We start from the raw sequence: 19,366 nt of genomic DNA, 5'->3' as shown, positions 1-19,366 counted from the left end.
ATTCTTTTGTTTCCCATTCTAACATCAGAAACGGACTTGTATTGAACTGAGTTTTACTGTGCGTATTTTGGAGTGTTTTTTTTTTTACATAAGCTAGAGGTATAAAAGGGGACTTTGATCTAAAAAAAACATGTTCAACCTCGCCGCATTTAGTGCCTGTCCCAAGTCAGGACCCTCTTGCCTTTGTTTTTTTTGTATGCTATTTAATTATAGTTTCTTTTTTTTTTTTTATATATTTCAGAGTTTAATACTCAGGCAATGTTTTCCAGCGTGATTTTAACATGAGAAGCACGTGATATTCACGTTGTCCACACAACGTGAGTAGAACGTGAAACGAGCAGAAACGTTATATTCACGTTATGAGCACAACGTGAACAAAACGTTGGTCACAGGTGATATTCACGTTGTGTATATTGCCACATGAAATTAACGTGATAATACAACCTGATAAATGTATATGTCGTGACATTCAAGTTAAATATAGAACACGTAATATAAACGTGATAATACAAAGGACATTTATGTGAAGCAGCCATTTGGAAAAATGAAATATTGTCTTTGTTGTTCTTGGTCATCTCTAGTTGAAGATGCTTCTCTGGTTCTTTATCTTAAAAGTAGGGTAAAAGTGAGTTAAACAATATATTGTCTTGTAGGTTATAACTGATTATCACCTATTTCATATGCATGTTTAATGTACCTGTTATCATCCTAAATATGTATGTAATATTTGCAGCTGGATTTTAAGCATACATCAAAACGTAATTATCATTATAATATATTTGAATCCAAATCTTATTTCAATTTGAAAGGAAGTTGATTTCGAAAATGTTTATCGCTTGATAAACGAATTAGGTATTGACAATTCACTTGGAAACTCAACATATACTCTCACGACACTTACCAAAGAGGAAATCCTGGATAATCATAGGTCTGTTCTATGATCCTTTGGAATTTCAACCAAAGATGAAAAACTGGATCTTCCATCACTGTATTGGATACCTAAACTACATAAGTGTCCTTACAAACAACGGTATATTGCTGGGTCTTCCAAGTGCTCCACGAAACCTCTTTCTAAATTATTAACATCTATTTTATCAGCAATCAAAGACGGGCTTCAAAGTTATTGTGAAACTGCCTATTCTAGAGGTGGCGTGAATCAGATGTGGATACTTAAAAATTCAAAAGATCTTTTAGAGTACATACAATCTAACTCTCTTTCATTTTGTACCAGTATTAAAACATTTGACTTTTCTACTCTGTACACAAGCATTCCACATTCCAAACTAAAAGACCAATTGAAAGAGTTGGTATTACTTTGCTTCAGAAAAAAGAATGGCCAACGTAGATACAAGTATCTTGTCTTAGGGAGGGATAAATCCTACTTTGTAAAGAATCACTCTGATTCAAACAAAAAATTCTCTGAAACTGATATTATCAAGATGCTTGATTTCTTGATTGACAACATATTTGTTACGTTCGGAGGACGTGTTTTTCAACAGACTGTCGGCATTCCAATGGGAACAAACTGTGCCCCTTTTCTCGCCGACTTGTTTCTTTATTATTATGAGGCTGACTTCATGCAGGAACTTCTTAGGAAGAAAGATAAGAAGTTAGCAATATCCTTTAACTCTACTTTCCACTATATGGATGATGTTCTTTCACTAAACAATTCAAAATTTGGTGACTATGTGGAACTCATCTATCCAATCGAACTAGAGATAAAGGATACTACAGATACAGTTAAGTCGGCTTCATATCTTGACTTAGATCTAGAAATTGACAATGAGGGTCGGTTGAAAACAAAACTTTACGACAAAAGAGATGATTTCAGCTTTCCAATTGTGAACTTTCCATTTCTAAGTAGCAACATTCCAGGAGCACCTGCATACGGGGTATATATCTCCCAATTAATACGATATTCCCGTGCTTGCATTTCCTATCATGATTTTCTTGATAGAGGTTTGCTGCTCACAAGGAAGCTATTAAACCAAGAGTTCCAAATGGTGAAGTTGAAATCATCACTTCGTAAATTTTACGGACGCCATCACGAGTTGTTTGACCGATATGGAATAACCGTTCACAAATGATATCGGATATGTTCCTTACGTCGTAACTACAATCCCCTTCCCTTTCATGAATATGACCTACCGAATTAGACTATTTACCGGATTTGTAATCACATAAGCAACACGACGGGTGCCACATGTGGAGCAGGATCTGCTTACCCTTCTGGAGCACCTGAGATCACCCCTAGTTTTTGGTGGGGTTCGTGTTGTTTATTCTTTAGTTTTCTATGTTGTGTCGTGTGTACTATTGTTTTTCTGTTTGTCTGTTTCATTTTTAGCCATGGCGTTGTCAGTTTGTTTTGGATTTATGAGTTTGACTGTCCCTTTGGTATCTTTCGTCCCTCTTTTACGACTAAAAAACTTGAAATTCAATTATATTTATATTTAAGAATATTTCAAACAGTTCACATTTGAAAGTCACTGAAATAACAACAAATAATAATTGAATGTTCTATCTTCTAAAGTGCATTTTTTCAAAAGTCTAAGAATAATATTGACATGAAAATACATTGGTATATTAGTAGTCTGATCATCTTAGTTGCACTGATTCAGGATTGGTAACGCTCATATTCAATATCTGAAAAACGATCCTAAGATTTAATTGACTGGATAAAGCCACTCGAGATTTAATTTTTGGTTCAGTCTAGGTGGCAGATTTGTCGAGAGCTCTGGACACAGTACAAGCAATATTGTCTCGATATCCTGGAAAAAGAAACTTTTGTTTACTTTAACGAATTTGTACATTTAACAATGTTGTTGTGATATTTAGAGTAAGTATGAATATATTGTAATATGTGTTTTCAGCCATGCATCACCTTTCACTTGTGCGTCATTGAATGGATCTGTCGTAGATTTGTCACTTGCAGAGACGTATTTACCCTAAATCCTAATAGTATGAGTACTAAATGTATATACATAGGGGCACATGAAAAGTATTTTTTTTATTGTGTTTGAGCCATACTTTGAACGACAATGGTTTACTTTTTACACATTGTGACTTGGCTCTCACACCACTTCTTCTTATTTCTGTGTAACTTGTATATGAATTTGCGAGTATCTACTTTTGCGGAAATAAACTTGAAAATAAAAACACCGCTGTAAAAAGTATAGAGTTCTTGATATTATAAAATAGGATTAAATTACTTGTTTGTGCTCATAATGACAAAAAAAATCACAAAAAGAAAAATCATTGGTAACTCGTATCTACCCTGATGACATTAGATAATAATCTTACAAAATGCAAGAATAGTTGGTAATTTGGTGCAATACATAAAATTGAGAAAGCTGTCAGTTGCTATTAAAATTCAAGCTGATTTTAAAAAGTCACAGACATGTTCTGAATTAATTTGTCTGAATGAACTTCTTTTGTATTCTGAATGACTGAACCTTACAGAAATAAACCAAACTACCAATTGAAAGAACTTGGCAAAATTTTGAAAACTCAATATATAAATGCGCTTAGTTAGAACAAAACCAGTGTAGACCAGGAAAGACTATATTTGAAGGTCACGTCTGATCATGTCCTCGAGGCAATATTCGAAACAGGCTGAGCATTTGTGGAGAAACATACAGATTATACCAATATAACCTACTACACAATCAGACTTATTAAATAAATTACAAACCATGGTCAGCTATAGTTGATACGAAAATAAGGAGATGTGGTATAATTGCAAATAAGACAACTTTCCACCAAAGTTTAAATAACGTGGATGACAGCAATTGTAAGTTAATGTATGGACTTCAACAATATGAAACCCATACCGTATGGTAGGTACTACTTAAATTATGTTCTGTCTTTTCAATTAATGTCAGTACACAATACGGCGTTTCCAGATTCTGGGAACTTAGAAATTAATATAACAATTCTTAAAGTGTATGTATTGATGTATGCACACATGTAAAGCATACTACTTACAGTGTTAGATAAAAATACAGTTATAATTATCGTGTTTCTGTTTTGTCGATTTCACCCAGGCATACTGCATTCGTAATCTGCATTTTCTGTTCATTGAAAACTACAATATATTTAAACACATAAGATTGCTAAAATAAAAGATGTTTACTTTTTTTTTTCTTCGTTTCATTGTTAACTTATATGCAATTTGTTTTCGAAAAAACGAATGTTTACTGCATCAATTTAGATTGGTTATTTAATATGCATGACAAGATCATATCTTATATGATCATGAATTATGTAATCATTACTTTTAAGTGATGTAGTTACATGAAGAACTAATTTCCAGGATGCAATAATAGATTTGATAAAGATTTTTGAAAATAAAAAAAAAATGGAAAAAATAATTATCCTTTTTTAATAAATAGACAGAAATCATACTCATAATTTTCTGTGACTGGACTTAAGGTGGTACCCAACACTTTAACTATAATTAATTTGGCTCGTTTAATTTTCTTAAAATTTTGACAAAGTATTTACTTTGACCCTTTTACAAAAATATTAAAATTCAAAAAATGTTAACCAACCGTTTTATCAGAAAAATTACACTTGTTATATAGCAGTTTGACAAACACTTATTTTGATCATCGAAAAGTTTAATATTCCCTTAACAACACAACGTAATTAAAACAATTAGATGATTTTACAGAGTTATCTCTCTGTAGTGTTAGGTATCACCTTAAAATTGTATTTTCCATACCTACCTTAACTAAAACCATATCTTTAAACACAGATAAACTTTCAAAATTAAAAGCAATGCGAACATTAATGTAATACATTTACATATACTGTAATTTCAGAAATTATTGCGATCAATTATTATTGCGATTTTGTCTCTTTAGACTTTAAATTATTGCAATAATAACGACAAACACAGCAATAATTTCTGCATTTACAGTATTGAAAATGGGTATTTTCTAAATTTTCTAAATGTGAATGAATCTTTAAACAAATATCCATTATTTAACGTCTAACTATGTAATTTTGTGTATATACAAAACGATTGTGACATTTATGAACGGCAAAACTGACGAGGGAATAATACAGTTTCAAACATGTTATAAATATACAACTTTTGAGGGATGCTATTTTAATATTAATTTGATATTATAAAGAACTGCTAATTCCAATAATAGCTAGGTATCATGCGAAGACAAACTTGAATCTTCAATTGAATTTTCTGGATTAGTTGTAATTGAAGCAAATTAAATTACATATGTCAAAGCATTATCTAGATGTTGGTTATACTCATATGCTAGGAAGCGGTAACATCAAGCAGTTCCAACATTTTCAGAAAATAGAAAGTTACATATGTATATAAGTGTGTTCACACAACACTATTAACACGTTAGACAAATCAAATAATGAAGTATGTAAAGACAACTGCTTGTTTGCATTATAAAAATCCTCAAAATTAAAAACTTATATCTTAATCTACGATGTATCTAATCATGTTTTTATATAAAAATCGTTCTATTGCAGATGATATTACATATGAAATCAACTGTAAAATATATGTTTAAAGTTACAAGTATTTCGGAGCAAATGGTACGTACCAATTATATAATTAAATAGCAATCCATTGCGTTAAAAACACATTCAAGTGTTAAAAGAAAAGAAAATGCTGAATAACATACTAACTTGTTTCACTGTAAATAAATACACCATAAATTTGTTCTTTGTCTGTGTATGTGATATTCGCTGTAACTGTTGATGATACTGTGACCTTTAGTATTTGATTGCCATTTGAACAGTATATTATGTTATGATATGCATGTATGCCTCTATTTGTATTGGCAGTATTCGTCATGAAAACTTGTGATACGGCAGTTCCTTTAACATCTGAAGACATCAAATCACCAGTTATATATTCCATCCAATAAATTTGTCCTTCATTAAAATCTGATATGAAAATTGTTTTATCAAAATTAATTTCAAGCATTCGCCAAAAAAAAAAAAAACAAATGAACTTGTATTATTGTCTATGTTTATTAATTAAAGATTACTGATTGTTATCTACATTTTTTAGTTGAAAGAATACATGTTGATCGTCCACAAGACAACGACTTTATTACATCTATTGGTGTGTGTGTGTGTGTTACATGCTCTCATAAAGACTTCTACCTTAAATTAAGCGATCATCTCAGTACATGAATCTATTATCACAAATATTGGTTTTTTTTTATTTTGGCGTTTAAACAACGACACGCCAAACACCACTTTTTGACTATTTCGTTGCGACCAGTTTTTTTATTGGTGGAAGAAGCCGGAGTGCCCGTAAAAACAACCGATCTTCGATAGGCAAATTGACAATCCTAGTCAATTAGGAATTAGGTCGAGTGCACCCGCACCAGCGGGGTTCGAACTCCCAACAGCAATGTTGATCGGCTAGTGATCACAGTAGTAACTCCTTAGACAACTCGGGCAAATTCGGCCCCTAATGATAAAAAGGACGATTTTAATTTTGAAATTATAATTGTCTCATACCTTATCAGCAATATATCATTTTAACCTAAATATGAGATATACATTTCCCAACTAATTCGGCATTCACACGAGGTTGCAGTTGCTCTTCAGACTTTGTGAGCAATAACTAGTATCTGAGCATAAGGATAATAACTTATGGTTATGTTAAAATACACCTCGTCCTTTATCGAAATTAACTTGAAGATACCAAGACTTGTTTATTAATATTCAGTATCAACATAAAAGATAATACGTTATGGTCTTGAAGTATAGATTCTAGACACTGACGTTGTTTGTCATCATAATTATGTGTTATATAGCTTTGTATACCAGTCTTTTTATATTTTTAACATATATCAACATGTAATTGCACCTATTGCATGTCACATATGTGTAACCTTTGTGTTTATTGTCTATTTGTAAAAGTAATATGAGAAAATAACTTTCAAATTGTAAGCATGTTTACTCATTAAAAACAATCACGTTTCGAACTTTATATTAAACAAAACTAGTTCTTTCCGGTGGTGGTATTTTTTGTAAAGCGTCTGCAAACGGCTTGGCACCGGTATCATCAAGATAACTGTTTATCGCGTCTGCCAAGTGTATATGTTTTAACCATGTAAGCTGTTGATTTTAACCTTGATTAACAGAGAAACATTACCATTTGACTAATTTAAACACTTAACGTATCAAAGTGGTAGTAGTATTAGTATTAGTAGAAACATTAGGTGTTAAAAGTAATAATAGTGGAAGTCGCAGTAGTATTTAAATTATGATCATACCTATACTCAAACCAGATACTGTTTGTGTATGCACATCTGTAAAAGTCTGTTTTTCAGTCCCATTTATTCTTGCTCGCCGTATAACGTTGTGTGAGGTGTCAATTATACTGTAATATATCCATCTGTAATGTAAATGGTGAAATTACTTGGACATTTTCATGAAAGAAGAACATCTATATAAAGCAATTCTTACTTTTAAGAAATGCAAAACAAAAGATTTTTTATCCGAAATTTCTATCGTTTAAGGCGGTATAAGACGTGTCACGGTACTTTTGTTATATTTTTTATTCCTATCAGGTTTTGTCTAATGATTAGTCCGTTTCTGTGGGTGTTACTTTTGATTTTGTGTCGTCGTTCTCCTCTTGTAATTAATGCGTTTCCCTCAGTTTTAGTTTGTTACCCCAATTTTGTTTTTTGTCCATAGATTTGATAGCTCATATTAGGTAGTTTGCCAAAATTTAATCAGAATACTTATTTGTTTCTTTTGATTGGGAGACCTAAAAAATACCAATGCAAAGGTAAGTTGAAAGTTCGAGTTAGCCAAAACTATAAAAAAAATATCTCGAAAAGGGGCGAAAGATACCCGAGGGACAATCGTTAAACTAACAGATCGAAAATAAACCAACAACGCCATGTCAAAAAAATAAAAAGACAAACAGACAAATAATAGTACACAAGATAGAAAACTAAAGTCTAAGCAACACGAACCCCACCAAAACCTGGGGGTGATCTCAGGTGCACCGGAGGGTTAGCAGATTCTGTTCCACATGTGGTACTCAAAGTGTGGCTCCTGTTATAACAAATCCGTTTAATAATAATACGAATGGAAATGGGACTGAATATTAAAATACTACTTTTTGATAAATATTCCTAAAGTAATGAACTTAGAGAAGTTCTCGTTCGGACACACACTCCATAATCTAGTATAATACAAGAGCATAAACCTGAAGCACGGGGAGGCACTTTTCTGTTTCCACACGGCACTAGAAACAAACTGTGTCAGAAATAAAATTTAGAATGGAAAGGGGGAATATGTCAACGCGACAACAACCCAACCATAGAGCAGACAACATCTGAAGGCCACCATTGGACTTCACTGTAGCAAGAAACTTCCGCATCCGGAGGCGTCTTTCAGCTGGCCACTAAACACATATGTATACTAGTTCAGTGATAATGGACGTCATACTTAACTCCAAATTACACACAAGAAACTTAAATAAAAATGACTACACGACTAACAAAAGCCAGATGCTTCTGACTTGGGACAACCGCAATTTCTGCAGGGTTGAACATGTTTTTTCAGATATCAACCCTCCCCTATACCTCTAGCCAATGTATAAAAAAACAAACGCACAACAATACGCATAGTAAAACTCGGTTTAAGAGAAGTCTGAGTCCGTTGTCAGAATAAGATAAGATAAGATATGAAACTAAACAAAATAAACAAAACTGATTGAAAGCTGATAAAGTGTTTACGTATTTCTATAAAGTTGGAATAGTTTAACTCGGTAGTTCATATTCGCGGATTGCAGTTACGACATAAAGAAAATATCATCTGTGAAACGGTTATGCCATAACACTCGACCATCTCCGTCTGTAGAATTAACATAGGGATAATTTCAACTTCACGATTTGGAAAACTTGGTTTAATAGCTTCCTTGTGAGCATCAACCCTCTATTAAGGAAATCATGATATGATTACAATCCCGGGGATATCGTATCTATTTGGAGATAAATACGTATGATTTTTTGAATATTGTTATATTAATCGAAAAGGAGCTCAATGACTTATGAGTAATTTAAGCTTATTTTCTTTTTTAACTATTGCTCATCCAACATAAAGTATCAATTTTAATTTCGTGATATTTTTAATTTCACCTAAGTTCATTCTTTAGTGAATTCATCTACATTTTATTATATACAGAGAAGATAACATACGTGTAGAATCTGTTTGGCTTTTGATTTTGTCTTCCTGCTTTCCATTGTCTAATGATTTAACACTGGCGAATCGTTTTGAGCAGAACCTTTCTTTTAATATTAATCATTAAATCGAATTTCTCTAAAGTCGTAATAGAGATTTCCAATAAAATGACACACGCACGTAACTCGACGTACGGACGTAATGGGACGGGTTATTGCCAACCATCAAATTTGATTGAATACGTCTCTCTAGTTTAAACAAAGTGTTCCAAGACTTTTAAAATCCCACACTTGAATGATCGTTCATATGTTGTTGTTTTTTTATTATGACGAAACATGATAGAAATAATGCATTTTTTTTTATCACGTGGTTTTGTGGATTCTTGCTTTTATTTTACTGACATAAAATCACGTAACAAACGTTTCGTATACCTAGTATAAGTATCAAATTATCTTTGATTATTCAATATACTTTGCAGATGAACGCCCACTTATACGCTTTTCTGTCTTTATAGTGTACCGATCTTTTTATTACATTTGTTTCGGGGAAAATATTTAAAAGGATATGTTTCTGACAATTTCGAAAATATCGAAAGCCGATTTTTTCAGAATCTATCCTTAGAAAGGTTGAAAATTCATATAATTATCGCTTCCATTTACATTACAAACAAAAGTTGTTTTTTTCATTTATTACACAATGCATTGATAAAGAAATCCCGCTATATGTAAAAGTTTTTTTTTTTGAGAATTAAGGTGCGTTCGATGGATTGTAATGTATTCTTTAACGGATATGCTATTGGAGTCCAAATACAAAAGACAATTTCAGGGAATATATTTAATATCTCTTGACGTGAACTAACTAGGAGAATTTTATCCATTTATTGTTAAAAAACTAAAATGGGTGACTGAATTCATTTTAAAGGGGAAATAATCATTATATTAACGGAAATGTGTAAGGTAAGTAACATTGAACAACATAGCATAATAAGATTTTGTTATCGGATGCAAATCCAAGATACATCATAAAATAGGAAGCTAGATACGGATATTTGTTTAAGTAACATACAAAGTGTAAATTGAAAACAACTGATCCGAACAAGGGGTCATAGCTGCGTTTTTTAAACGAACTTACTTTTGGTGAGCAAGGTTTTGAACAGACACGCAGCATTCCTACATTTTATGGAGTACTCTTCAACCCTATTTAATATAAACAAGACTTAATAAAGTTCTCCATTTTATTACATGTATCATCTATACATGCTGACAAAAGTTAAATTAATAAAGTTAGAAGACATAGTAGATCTTAAATTTAGTATCCCCTAATGTGTAAAAAAAAACATTTTAGAGGAGATCATACATATAATTTTGTCGATCAGGAACCTATCTTAATTCTAATACCGAATCGAATACTGAGAACTAGGCCTTTAAAAAGAAGTGTAATTGGAATCGTTTGATTAAATGCGCGCTAGAAATATATGTTAATGATAGATTTCCAACAATTCTGAATTTTCATAGGCACTATGTTTTTGCCATTGCCTTAACAAAGGTGAGGCTTAAACCTCCAGGATTCAAATCATTTGCCTCATCAGAAATAAAATTCAATTTACGCTACTGTTGACTGATTGACAGTTGGTTGCTTAACGTCCAGTGGCAAATATTGTATACACCATTAACTTATAGAGAGCGTGACATAATATCTAAAAGAGGCATCGGATTCAACTTCCGTATTTTGACCGGACGGGACTGCGTACATGTTCAACCCGCACATCTAACGGACTTCCAACATTGGCAATGGTTAAACTGCTAAACGGAACAAGACCAATGTGGACCATATTTCGATTCCATTGATATCTTTGAGAGGTTAGTGTCGAGAAGTTGCGACCAAGAGAGACAGTTATTAAACGCCAACTATTTTAGAAAAGCATAACTTAAGAACATTGAAGTTATATTACACCTACCTTTGTACGGGCTCTTCCTAGAACCCATGCATCATAATAATTAAAGACAGGATATATTATTATAATTATATGATTCAGTAAAGTGTATTCATAATTGTTCTATAGATGCGTCCTCATAAATTCATTTGTTAAAGTTCTACGGAAAGGTGACACAGATGCACCAGTGATCTAATTTTTCTTTTGCCAAAGTAGCTTGAAATAGTTATAGGATTATGCTAAATAGAAGAAAAGGAAAGTTGTGTACACCTTTTACATTCCGGCGTGTTTGAACCTCTTTCCTCAATCTGATAACTTAAAAATGTGAATATGATCACGCTTCATATTTTATTATTTTTATTTGTTCAAACTTAATTTTGATTTCTGAGCTTTAAGAATTCACAGTTTAAGAGATAAATATATAGGTCAATTGAATTGACGAAGTAATGATCGGTGTGTTTGATAACCGGTTACTGAACTAATTACTAGTATCCCCTTTATTTTCGGTGAAATCACGGCAAATTTGATAACAAAAATGTAAAAAAAAAAAAAAAAAAAAAAATAAATTGTGCTAGTTTTTAAATAATATTAATTCCAACAAAGTGTGTGTATTCAGCGAGTCAAAACTTCATACAGTTTATGGCCCCCTTCGTCAACCTTCAATGCATTAGGCCGAGATACGGTCAGATAGATCGGTTATGTCAAGTAATGTCATTTTATTGGAAATCTCTACTGAGGCCGTGTTCACACCAAACACCGTGTACCGTAAACATGTTTTCATTTGGTTTAATGTAATGTACGCGTATTGTCTAGTTTCACATTAAATTTGTTCACATCTATACACCTTGTTTAGCTACATGTACATAAGATTTGTTCACACTTGTCAACTATATGTCATTTAAATGTTCATTACGTAGATCCGAATTTCGAACAACTTGTCTAGCAGTTAGGGAACGACCACTTGACTTAAAATAAAGGGGGGGGGATGGAATTTTCCACAATTTGATAAAAAAAAATATCAAATCTGTATGCGCGTACAGATCATTAGAATGAACAAATATTCTGAATCAAAAGTTTCCCCATACATTATAGTGTTAATTATTGAATTGGTACCATCGAAATAAACCAAATATATTCTTTCGCGCGAGAAAACAATTCTGACTCAGAAGCCCCCCCCCTTTTTTCTTTGAAGTTAAGTGGTCATTTTTAAGAAAGTCATTTTGGATGATTTGCAGTAGTTTAAAGATGTCTCGATTACGTATTAAAACATAGGCTGCATCGGCGTGCTTACAGACATAGAAAAAGAATTGCGATGTTAAGGATCTCTACATTTCTATCTTGTCTGTTTGTTTCAAATGGGATTTTTTCTTCAAGGAGTATTTGTCAAAGGGAGGGGGTAATGTTTTTTTATTTCTAATTTTATTTTAACGGGTTTGAGATACTGCACAAACAAACAATTAACCTCACCCTTTTTCAGTAATGCATTTACGAGTGAATCGTTGATTGAGTAAAGACCAGTGGCAAATATTGCTGTCAGTGTGTACGTTCAGTCGATTCGGGAAGATCATTTCAAATGAATTATGTGTTCGGCAATGATGATGAATGAGTCTTGATAAGGGGTTATTAAGGCTACGTAAAGTGTTTTTATCACAAATAAATATATCAAGTTTAGACAAATATTTCTGTAAAGAACTTTATTAATAAGTGTTATAAGTATCAATTTTATATAAAAATCGTTTCTTTTTTAATTATACATGGTACAATTAATGTTCTGAATGCCTAGTTTTGTGTACACTTAACCTACACAAGGCCTACATCCACTATCGATTGCATGTAGACAAAACATGATTTAAAATACATATAAACGGCCTGAGTCACAGAGCATATTACGTGTTTTGTGTCAAAGTGCGAAACGACACAAAGATGCAAGCAGTATTCTTAATAAAATACAGGGCGGTTTGTACGTTTTTTTCATCATTGTCTATTAAAAAAATGTATCATTATGCACAAAAGAAAACCAACGTTGAAAGCAATTTTAAGAAACACTATTTCCATTTTAACTATTATTAAATGAAATGCCACACATAGATGTAAAATGCATGTGTTTTATAATGAAGACACAATTAATATAAAAAAGAAGATGTGATATTATTGCCAATGAGACAACTTCCCTTGTTTCTTTGTTGTTATTGTTTTTCAAGAAATAAACGTTCTTTTTATGGCCAACAGATGTGTTGACAATGAAGCAGCATTTGTTTTTTTAAGTGTTCACCACATTTTTTATGTTATTACGAACAGACAGAAAAAAATATTACAGTCATTCCTTACAATTTGATTCTAAATTCTTTTTTAAACTGGAGTAATTCATGAAAAATCGTTGATGACGTCACGGTCACATGACAATATTATGTCTATGAGCTGATAAACAAACCAACGTCAGCCAATCAGAAGACGCGTTACATCCATAATTAAATTATTAAATTATAATTTTCTATATGTCGACATACCTGTTAATAACATCTAATGTTAAAGCAAACATCGGATAATCCTGTAATATTAACACTTGATTTGATCCATCCATGTTACACTGATAAATCTTGCCCGTATATCGTTCTATCCAATACACATGATTGTATAATGGGTCAATTGCTATACCTATAGGGTTATTTGCCATTGTCACATTTTCTGTCTGGTACGTATAGTTTGATGGATAACGAAATCTTAAAAAAAAACGAATTGCAAAACAAATTGTTATCAGTATCGTTACTCGTTTATATCGTTTTGAACATCGGTATACTACTGTTGCCTTTATTTATATATAATGAGAAAGTCTTAAAGGGTACAACATGACCAAAAAAAGAGTAAAATCATGATAAAATATTAAATATTTCGAATAACTTGTATAAGATAGGGGCGACATCTAACAGAGTGACATTCATTCAAACTTATAAGTCGAAATAAACTGACTACGCCAAGGTTAAAAACACAACATAAAAAGACAGCGACTAAGTTTCACGAACCCCTCTAAAACTGAGGTGTGTTCATCAGCAGATCCTGCTCCACACGAGACATCCATCGGGTTGCTCATGCAAGTTTAATTGCGTAGGTCACATTCTTGAAAAGGGGACATGATTGCAGTTATGACATTTTATACATATACGGTATCATCTGTTAATCAGATGTTCCGTAATGGTCAACCAAATCGAGATGACATCCGTTCAATTAACAAAATGAAGATTTCAACTTAACCATTTGGAACTATTGGTTCAGTAGCTTCCTTATGAGCATCACACTTCTCTCTAGAAAATCATCATAGGAAAGGGGCCGCTGTATTGTTGCTACATAGAAATGGGAAATTCAAAACTTGAAAGTTGAAATCATCTCTTTTTTTTTAAAGGTTTGCTTTTAACAGACCCTCATTGTAAATTTCTACATGTAAGTCAAGATATGAGGCCGAAATAATTGTATCTATTGTATCTTTTTGTTCTAACTACATTTCCTTTCTCTTTTCAAGAATGACTTACCGAATTACACTATTTAACGGATTTGTAATAACATAACCAACACGACGGGTGCCACATGAGGCGCAGTATCTGCTTACCCTTCCAGTGCACCTGAGATCACCCCCAGATTTTTGTAGGGTTCGTGTCTTTAGTGTTCTATGTTGTGTCTGGTGTACTATTATTTGTTTGTTTGTCTTTTTATTTTTAAGCCTTGACGTTGTCAGTTTGTTTTCGAACTGCGAGTTTGAATGTCCCTCTTGTATATCATGCTTGATTGGATAGATATCCTACATAAGTAAGATGTAAAATTAGGTTGATGTGTGGTAATCAAACTAAAATATTAACCGTGGTCGTTATACAAATTATAAGATTTTAATATGCTGATATTTTTTTTCAGTATTGCTGTTTTTGAGGAGGAATGAATTCCTTTAACGTGTGCGTGCGAGTCCGGTACTAAAAGCTTAGTTACAGTAAAAGTGTTGGTATGGACTTTTTTTTCCAATAATGACTTCTAAGAAAAATGTTCTTTATTGTTTGTATCCAAAACCTTTCTCGGGCAAGTCTGTCGGCCCTTAACCAACCGTCGTTTCGGCCTATGTCAGTGATGATAAGGTTTTTGAGATCAGACAATAGGTGCCCAGGTTATCTAAATTGACGATTTACGGGGAGGTAGAGCTTGCGGGTGTAGTCACTTCGATACTCATTCGTGTGTCTGTTGAATGACTAGAAACGCTTGGTACGATTTTGATTTTTTTTATCCCGATTTTTTCTGTCGCTTAATCGATTAATGACTATTATTACAACTGTATCATCATTTAAAGGATGAAACTCGTATATATGTACAATACTGTAACTTTGAGTTTCCGGATAGCAATTTAACTGTTTTTAAAAGTAAAATGAATTTCATTTTTTGAGAACTTTAAATAACTCACTATATTAATTATGTTATGTCGTAACCATAACCATCGTTCCTATAAAATACTGAGGTTTTACAGCTTTAGAATGTGTATGATACAGAACAAATTTCTTGAACAACACGAATATGCATGTTAAATTAAAGGTGAAGATTTAAGAAAAGTTATTCAAACATGCATATAAACTTCAATACTTTAAATGTATAATACGGATAACGTATATTGATGTATCATTCATACCATATTTTGAAATAAGTCTCAAATAGTTCGACATACCTTAATATGTCGTTTTTACTGTATCTTGGAAAATAAAGATATCCATTTTTATTATCATAATCCATAGAATCAATTTCACTCTCTAGATTGGTCAAAAGATGTGTAACTGCCCTAGTCTGCAAATTTACTTCTGTAATCTTACCAAGCGTTGAAACAATAAGTTTGAATTGAACACCTTCAATGTGAATTAAAAATATATTATATATAATTGCCACAACGCTTTACTCTCAAAATCATAACTTATCAAATATAAGTTGCATCATTACAGAAAAGACATGGTTCTGATTTCTTCAAAACTGTTAACTGGTTTGTTTTTCGTTTTCCTATGTATCATGTTATCCGTCTTCGCTTACTACATTATATATACACGATATAAGAGTACACCTTTAATAACGTTTATTGTGCGAAATGTACAAGTACGAAGCAATATCCCGTCAGAATGGGGACGTTTAAGATGATATACGTAGAAAAAGCGCCACACTTTTTTGTCGTATAGAACCCTTGCAACAAACCCCTCAGTGGTCCGTGCGTGGCCTATTGCAAAGCATATTATTTTGTTAATCCAATTCACCATCAATTTCTGGTTGGAGTCTACATAGTTGAAACATCTTCATGTACATATTGTATTTATTGTTAATTTGTTGTCATCCTTAACATTCGTGAATAAATTTGAGAAATGTAAGATACGTTGATTCATTTCATGTTTTACTGGGTTTATTCGTTGTACTTTTAAAGAAGATTAAGTTTGTCTTATTATGCCATTCTTTTCTTATTCAACCGTATATATTTTTAGAATTGTTTCTGGTATTTTTTGCTAATTTATTGTAATATTTTATTTGAAAGTGTTTCTAGTACTTACCTTGACCAATAAGGCAGAATAAAATAAACAATTCAGACAAAACCACTAACTTGCACTTCATGTTAAACTGATCTAAAAATAATCTCTTCAGCATTTAAAATCAGTTTTATATAAAATACATTACATTATGCAAACTTGATCAACGTCATTCATACCTCTTCGTCTATTTGTTATAAGTGAACTTGATTTACATTATTTTTATTTGACTCATTGCACATCTCGTCAGATTTATAAATGTACACCTCTTTTGAGAATTCTTTTTTCTGGATTTAAATGTTAAAATGAACTGCAGTTGTAGAAAGTATGAGGTAGGACTATCAATTACTGATATTGCGAACAAAAAAAAAAAACAACATAGTAATTTTAACTTTCCAATATACAATAACTGGCATGCGCACATTATTATTCATCCAAAGTTACACTAAACTAACTGCTGCAGCAATACCATATACGTATATTCTGACCATGTAAGCAGTTAATGAATTTTGTTTGTAGTGCTATAGAAATATTACCAACAAAATGACTCTTCACATTATACCCAACAATTATATGTGTCAATAGTTTCCAGGAAATGCATGATGGAAAGTTTTCGAAACGATAGTTCAAGCTGAATTTAACAAGGAACAGTCAGAAAACAGATATACCACCAATTCGTTGAACATAATAAACATGGGCATTATATGACAAAAAAGAAACTGTGAAATCATGAATACTAAAATTACTCAAACATCTTAAAACTGAGAAAAGTAAACTAACACAAATACTAAACTTCAGAGAAATGCAATAAAAGTTACCAATTAAAGGGAGTTGACTCTTTAATTTGCAAAGATTCTAACAAAAACATGAATTGAAACCTTTCGAGTTATGAGATACACAGGCATGACCGACGTACCATTTTCTTTTATCCAGGATATGAGTGAACCCCAAAAAAGTATGGTTTTGTTCGATAATTTTCGGTCATGCAATGCATGCAATTTTCATTTACTGTCAAACAAAAATCAATCTCACCACATTTTTGTCATTTTTTTATGACTGTAGTGTTGTTTATGTATGTGAATTCATTAAACCTTGCTTTACACATGGTGTCAGTGAACGTTGGTATGTGAAGGACACTTAATATAAAACGTCGTTATGTACTTGAAGTCAAAGAATGGTGTTATGATCATGACGTCTTTGAACGCTGGTGTGCACATGTTGTCATAGAAAAAAAAACATAATCACCCGAGGCGAAACTGTGTAAAGTTACTTACCTAGTCAAACTTCAAGAAACTTGCATTCCAGAAATGTTTTGTAAACAAGATTCTTTCACCATATGCTTCAGTATCTCGTTACTGCAAAATGTAAGTGTGTGCTTTCATCAACATCATACATCAACGTTATGGTAGAACACATTTCGATGTACTTCAGTGGTTCTGAAAATAAGCTATTTAAATTGGGTGATATTGAATAGGTGATATTGTTATAAACATGTTCACAGTATAGTAATATTGAACATATATAATTTTGTTCCAAAACGTATGATTGTTATTTGTTTTTACATGTTCAAAAAAGGGGAATTGAAAATAAATTGTCCGGACCTTTATATATTTTTATATATCATTTGTAAATGTATTTTAAATCTAATCTGATCGTGTACATTTATAATATATTTGCTACTAGACATTATACAATCAGTCCACCCACTCCTTTTAACAAATACAGATATTAATGTGTATAGATTAAATACACTCATATATAACTTTTTTATTGCCAGGTTGAACATATAAAATAGGAGCCGCTTTTAAACTTTCCCTGTAGCATATGCAGCTGTACAATCAATCATATTTGGTTTCAAGCAACACACACTCGAAGTTAAGACAAGGTTTCTTAAACTGATCATGCAATATAATTCTTGTATTACAATCATGTTGTTTTTGTACCAACTTTTATAATCTAGCAGAGAAAAATAATCATCGAAGTGCATTGTAATTTCGAAAATGATTCTTGGTTGTGGAAGAAACACACAAACAGAAAGGCGTGTCGAATAGGCAGATTGATAATAACTATGTCTATACGATGAATTAGATGGTATCCATCTGATGGTTTATTTATTCTTTCAACTGTTCAGTTGATTAGTTTAAGACTATACATATGATCTAAGTTATATCAAATATCATGTATTGGATGATTATCCTCATAATTCCCGTATGAAAAGGCCAGGATTATTGTTAATATCCATGGTAGCCAGTAAGAAGTCGTTGGTTAACGCTGTGTTTCAATTCGTAAATCTTTTATGATATCAAAAAGTAAACTCTTAAAAATACTGAACTCCGAGGGAAATTCAAAACGGAAAGTCCCTGATCAAATGTCAAAATCATAAGCTTAAACGCATTACACAAATGCAAAACTTGGTACAGGCATTTCCCTATGTCAAAAATGGTGGATTGAACCCAGTTTTGAAGCTCTTACTTGTAAGACAGTCCCATCAAATTCCTATTTATTGACAACGATACGTGAACACAAAAAATAGACATAAGGGGTAAACATGACAAAAATAGGGGTACAACAGCATACTTGGATGAAGAGTTGTCTCATTGGCACTCATACCACATCTTCCTATATCTGCAATGTATATATCAAATGTTTTATCCCCACAAGCGGGCTGTCTAAACTCAACATCATAGAATTTTTTTTTAATCTGTTGGGGAAA

General features: G+C 32.2%; 1 protein-coding gene across 1 annotated transcript; it reads right to left on the bottom strand.

Moving 5' to 3' along the window:
• Nucleotides 1-2,493: 2,493 nt before the first annotated feature.
• LOC143059204 (protein cueball-like) lies at nt 2,494-18,028 on the bottom strand. The gene is made up of 8 exons (XM_076232691.1): nt 17,928-18,028; nt 16,678-16,749; nt 15,819-15,993; nt 13,633-13,845; nt 7,272-7,393; nt 5,665-5,925; nt 3,985-4,084; nt 2,494-2,768 (listed from the first exon to the last, which is right to left on the bottom strand). Exons 2-7 carry the CDS (start codon nt 16,736-16,738, stop codon nt 4,011-4,013), a joined length of 906 nt encoding a protein of 301 aa, XP_076088806.1. The 5' UTR covers nt 16,739-16,749; nt 17,928-18,028; the 3' UTR covers nt 2,494-2,768; nt 3,985-4,010.
• Between the last annotated feature and the right edge of the window lie 1,338 nt (nt 18,029-19,366).

This window comes from Mytilus galloprovincialis, chromosome 14, assembly GCF_965363235.1.
Source record: "Mytilus galloprovincialis chromosome 14, xbMytGall1.hap1.1, whole genome shotgun sequence".
NCBI classification, from domain to species: domain Eukaryota; kingdom Metazoa; phylum Mollusca; class Bivalvia; order Mytilida; family Mytilidae; genus Mytilus; species Mytilus galloprovincialis.
The sequence above is the reverse complement of the archived record's forward strand: the minus strand, read 5'-3'. Positions and strand labels throughout refer to the sequence as shown.